Below are 5000 nucleotides of genomic sequence, written 5' to 3' on the forward strand. Positions count from 1 at the left end.
GCACGTGGGCGTCCCAGGTGTATGTGCTGAAGCGCCCCCACGTTGACGAGTTTCTGCAGAGGCTGGGGGAGCTGTTTGAGTGTGTTCTATTCACGGCTAGCTTAGCCAAGGTACGTCCTCTGTTAGGAACAGTCAAGCTAGGCTACACTGACCTTTACACAGGGTAATGTTGTTTAATGCTAAGCCCATTCACTCAAAAGCATATCTCTTAAGATCTTAGAGATAAATAAGATGTACTTTATTAATCCAAGACGAGAAATGGGTCACACCAGCCGTACAGGACAGTACGTACAGTAGTGTAGTGATGATTAAACCAACCCAGCGCTTGTACTGGTTCCCAGTACGCGGACCCGGTGGCCGATCTGCTGGACCAGTGGGGGGTGTTCCGCGCCCGCCTCTTCAGGGAGTCCTGCGTGTTCCACCGGGGGAACTATGTGAAGGACCTGAGCCGTCTTGGCCGCCAGCTGGCCCGTGTCATCATAGTGGACAACTCGCCCGCCTCCTACGTCTTCCACCCCGAGAATGCGGTGAGTGCTGCTCTACGTCCTGTCTCATGGTGTCTCCTGGTGTCTCTTGGTGTCTCCTGGTGTCTCTTGGTGCCTTCTGGTGTCTCCTGATGTCTGCTGGTGTCCTCTGATGTCCTCGATACTATAGACCAGGGGTGCCCAACCTTTTTTGACCCAAGATCTACTTTTCAAGTAGCCAACCTCCCGAGATCTACCAGCCTAGTGTCAACATTGCAAACCTACCTTCAAGCGGGGGTGGGGGGGGGGCGTTGTATCGTGAACCTACGGACTTCAGTGGGGGTTTCATTCCGTCTGCGCATGGCACCTTCTCAACAATAATCAATAATCTTCCTCCCACTCAGGGTGAAAATGGTCTTAGCTTGTTTCCCCCCAGCCATGCCAACGTTTAGGAGTGCGTAACTACTGTTGACGGCTTTAAACTGCTGTTGACGGCGCATGCGCTACCGCGCCTATATGTCCTGTGCAAATTTTATTTTATTTAAAAAATATATATATATATAAATTCTTCTTCACCCCTCGCGGTCGACTTGGGATGTGTCGGCGGTCTACTGGTAGACCGCGATCGACTGGTTGGGCACCCCTGCTATAGACGAAGAAGAAACCAGATGATACCATAACACTATAGAGTCTATAGTGTTATGGTATCATCTGGTTTCTTCTGGTGTCTCCTTAACTCTTCTGGTTTCTTCCGGTGTCTCCTGATGTCTCCTGATGTATTCTGGTGTCTTATGGTGTCTCCTGGTGTCTTCTGGTGTCTCATGATGTCTCCTGATGTATTCTGGTGTCTTCTGGGGTCTTTGATGTCCCCTGATATCTTCTGGCGTCTTCTGATGCCTTCTGATGTCTCAGAGGTCAGGGATGATAACACACTAGTGTGTGTTACACCCTATTGTGTGTCAAGACAATTTTTTATATAAGATCCAATTCCAAACTTTGCTTGCCAGAATGTTTCCCTCCTCTATTGAAGGTTTAAGTCCTCAACCACATTTATTAACACATTCTTTACTGGATGACTACCCTTCTTTGTTCTCCCAGAACGTTGTTGCTTCACCTTTAGCTAAAAGTGATGCTAAGCTAGTGTGTCGGAGGGAGCCCATCTGAAGCTGTCTCCCCAGCCGGTGAGGGTAGCCCAACGGCCCGGTGCAGCTCGGTTCCCCGTCTCTTCCGTCTGGTTGAGTTTAGTGCTAGGACTGCTCTGCCCGCCTTTGAAGAAGGCCTCCCTCATCTATTATTTACTCTCACTCCTCCGCGCCTCGCCCCTGTGATGCAGCGCTCTCCCCGTCCAGTGTCCGGCTCTCCGCTGTGTAAGATACAGCCAGGCGCTAACATCGCCCGGCTCCACTGGTTATCCAGCTGACCTCAGGCCTCTGCTTCCCTCCTCTCCTTTGTCTGTCTGTGTTTCATTCTCTCTCTTTCATCTGACTGTCCATCTGTCTCAATGTCTGTTCTTCCTGTTGGTTCCATTATTTCTCTCTGCCTCTGCCTGTCTGTCTGTCTGTCTGAACTACTGTTCATACTGTGTCTATCTGTCTGTCGCTCTGTCTGTCTGTCTGTGGTCCATCCATCTGTCTGTCTGTCTGTCTGTCTGTCTGTCTACAGGTGCCGGTGCAGTCTTGGTTTGACGACATGACAGACACAGAGCTCCAGGACCTGATCCCACTCTTCGAGGGCCTCAGCAGAGAGGAGGAGGTGTACACCGTCCTGCAGAGCATGCGGCCCACGTAGCAGACCGCCACCCCCCCCGTCCCCCCCGTCCCCCAGGTGGTCCCTCATGGTGGTGCTTTGTGGCCCCTAATGGCGCGTTTCCACTGGTGGGTGCGGTTTGGTTAGGTATGGATAGGTGCGGAACGGTTCACATTTTCACCGCCAACTTTTGGCGGGGTCCAGACTTAGCCGTGATTAGCCGTACTCGTCTCACACTGCTCCTTCGTTAGGGTACCAAGCGGTCTGAAAGGGTGCCAACAATTTCGGGCTACAAAATCCATCCGTTGATTGGTCAACAGAATCGTCACTTCCTTGCGACAGGCGGATTATAACAAAAAAAAACAATTCCTGCAAGGTATTTCTGGACAACAGTGAAAGCTTTGTTTATTTAAGAAAATGTTACATGGAAGTTTGCCGTCCTTCTTGGATGTCCTATGTTGTTGCTCTTTGCTAATTGTGTCGCGTTCTTCTTTTTCATTGGATTTATTAGCAGGCTACACTGTGTCGGGCTGCTATGAGGTCACGATGCTTACATAGCTGCCACGGTTATTGCCAAACGGGTACCGTTGGCGGTGGAAACGCAAGCCGTAACTGAGCTGCGCCTTACCGCACCTACACTACCACACCTAGTCCTAATGGGCCTAACCGCTAGCCTGGCTATTGCCAGACCAAGCTCAATCGTAGATTGCACGCTGGTCTGGGGAGGCTGCTGTCATTTTCGTCAGCACAAGAGAGTCGTCATTGTGTTTAACCAGCCAATAGCACGCCAGGGGGAAAAGCCAGCTTGCTGATTGGCTCCCGCAAAAGCGTAAGCAGAAAGAATTGTTTTCGCAGGGCGAATTCAAGTTGCCGGCCGAATGGGCTGCGGGTACCGAGTCTACCTAACCGCACCCGCCGTTGGAAACGTGCCATAAGCGGCCCCCAGGTTGCCCTTCGCGGTGGTGCTCTTTGGCCCCCAGGTTGCCCCTCACGGTGGTGCTCTCTGGCCCCCAGACGGCCCCCAGGTGGCCCTCGAGGTGGTGCTCTCTGGCCCCCAGGTCCCCAGGTGGCCCCTCACAGTGGGGATCTCTGGCCCCCAGGCCCCCAGGTGACCCCTCATGGTGGTGCTCTATGTCCCCTCCAGACCCTTATTTTCTTGACAGTTGAAGGCCTGGGGGGCCTGAACTGTTCAGGGGCCACTGCCCGTCCTCCAGTGACCCCCAGATGCCCCCAGATGCCCCCAAGAGGAAGGAGAGAGGGGTCCTTCAGTCGAATGTATCCCATATTGAGCCACTCTGCTAGGGGAAGCTCTCTATGTACAGGCATCAATGCCCCCTACTGGCAAGACATGATATTACCGTATGTACATATTAGATGTTTCTAAGAACAGGACATACATAAACTACTTTTCATATCAAAAAAGAGAAAGAGTTAGGAGATTTTTTCCTAAACTATCTAGGGATATTTTAATTATCGAAAATTAACAAATACATAAAAAACTAAAAAAAATTGAGGGTTTTGTTGAGTTATAGCTTTTATACAGAATTCTTGATTTTTGGCAAAACCGTTGAGTTGAACCAACTGTGATTTACCTTCTCTTACAGGACGAAGTGCCTTCATTGCTGTGTTCTGTTCAGTGCGTCAGGGCTTCATGACACTTCTTATCAAGCTCATTCATCCATAAACTCCAACAGCATTGATACATTAACCACAGAAACCTATTCTTTCAGATCCACCAACTGATTCTCTCAGATGTGTTCAACCTAGAATCTGGTCACAATCTGCGGCCACTTCCATTTGCCGTCCAAGTTCACAAACAAAAGGCTAAATTTGGTAAAGATTTGATTATTGATTTGCTATATTTGATTGACAATTGTTTAACACATAATTTAAATCTTCTTGGCTGGACAGTTAATCCTTTTGAAATGTCATCAGAATCATCCCCAATGTTAATGTTAGACTATTGAAGACGTATAATAACTAGCATATATCGTATGGAATTGTATTTATTGGGTACGGGGTACTTGGGGAATTGTAAAGAATGCTGTGGAAATCGTACTGTAAGTCATTATTAAAGTTGAAGTTTTGCACAATCTGACGCTAAGTCCTGCAGTCTCATCATTTCCTATGTTTGTGTCTCTGGTTTGAAATTATGTTATGGTTGTGTTTATATCGACTTGCAAACATACAGAGTTTTACATAAATACAAGTCTGACTCTTATAATGCGTATGCTGTATGCTGTTAATAATGATCAAATTAATATCGCTCATTTGTTTTAACCAAAGTTTGTATTTAATAACAGAAAACACAACACACAAACCGCCGTTATGTGAAGTTCCCCGTGTCCAGGACAACAATGGCTATCAGAGAAGAGATGATTGATAGTTAAGGTTAAGAGCAAGGAACCTGCGGCTGAATCAACGGTGAGGAGGACTTCTCTTCATTGCCATTCACCTTCATCATCCTCCTTCTATTTCCATTCTTCATGCACATGGTCTGGATCCGAGATAGAATGTCTTCAAATGGTTGTCTTGACGCCTATAAAACGTAATCCGCAGGAGTGGTAAAGGTTGTCCTGGATCCACGTGATAAGCGCAGCATTTAGGCTGTTGAGTCAGACCAGTGTCCCCCACCCAGCAGGAAGGTCTGGGGACTTCAGTGAGCCCTCATGGAGCTCAGATCGGTGTTCCTCCTTAATTATGCTTGATCATCTTCAGCTGTATGGAAGTTTAATTTCCATGTATATAATATAATTCAAGCTACTAGTTAGTATTACTACTACTAGTAGT

At 48.1% G+C, this 5000-nt stretch overlaps 2 protein-coding genes across 4 annotated transcripts in view; both read left to right on the forward strand.

Moving 5' to 3' along the window:
- ctdspla (CTD (carboxy-terminal domain, RNA polymerase II, polypeptide A) small phosphatase-like a) overlaps positions 1–4308 on the forward strand; it is a gene marked incomplete at its 5' end in the record, with an annotated part of 36624 nt that extends 32316 nt beyond the window's left edge. Inside the window, 3 exon segments of the mRNA XM_030348952.1 lie at positions 18–110; positions 342–527; positions 2127–4308. Of these exon segments, the coding sequence (XP_030204812.1) occupies positions 18–110; positions 342–527; positions 2127–2252 (405 nt within the window).
- Positions 4309–4457: 149 nt separating this feature from the next.
- The window catches only part of vill (villin-like), a 17061-nt gene continuing 16518 nt past the window's right edge, over positions 4458–5000 (forward strand). For all 3 annotated transcript variants that reach the window (XM_030348947.1, XM_030348949.1, XM_030348948.1), the window contains exon 1: positions 4458–5000. This exon is cut by the window's right edge. The gene's annotated coding sequence lies outside the window, so the exon portion shown is untranslated.

Source organism: Gadus morhua, chromosome 23 (assembly GCF_902167405.1).
Source record: "Gadus morhua chromosome 23, gadMor3.0, whole genome shotgun sequence".
Lineage (NCBI taxonomy): Eukaryota > Metazoa > Chordata > Actinopteri > Gadiformes > Gadidae > Gadus > Gadus morhua.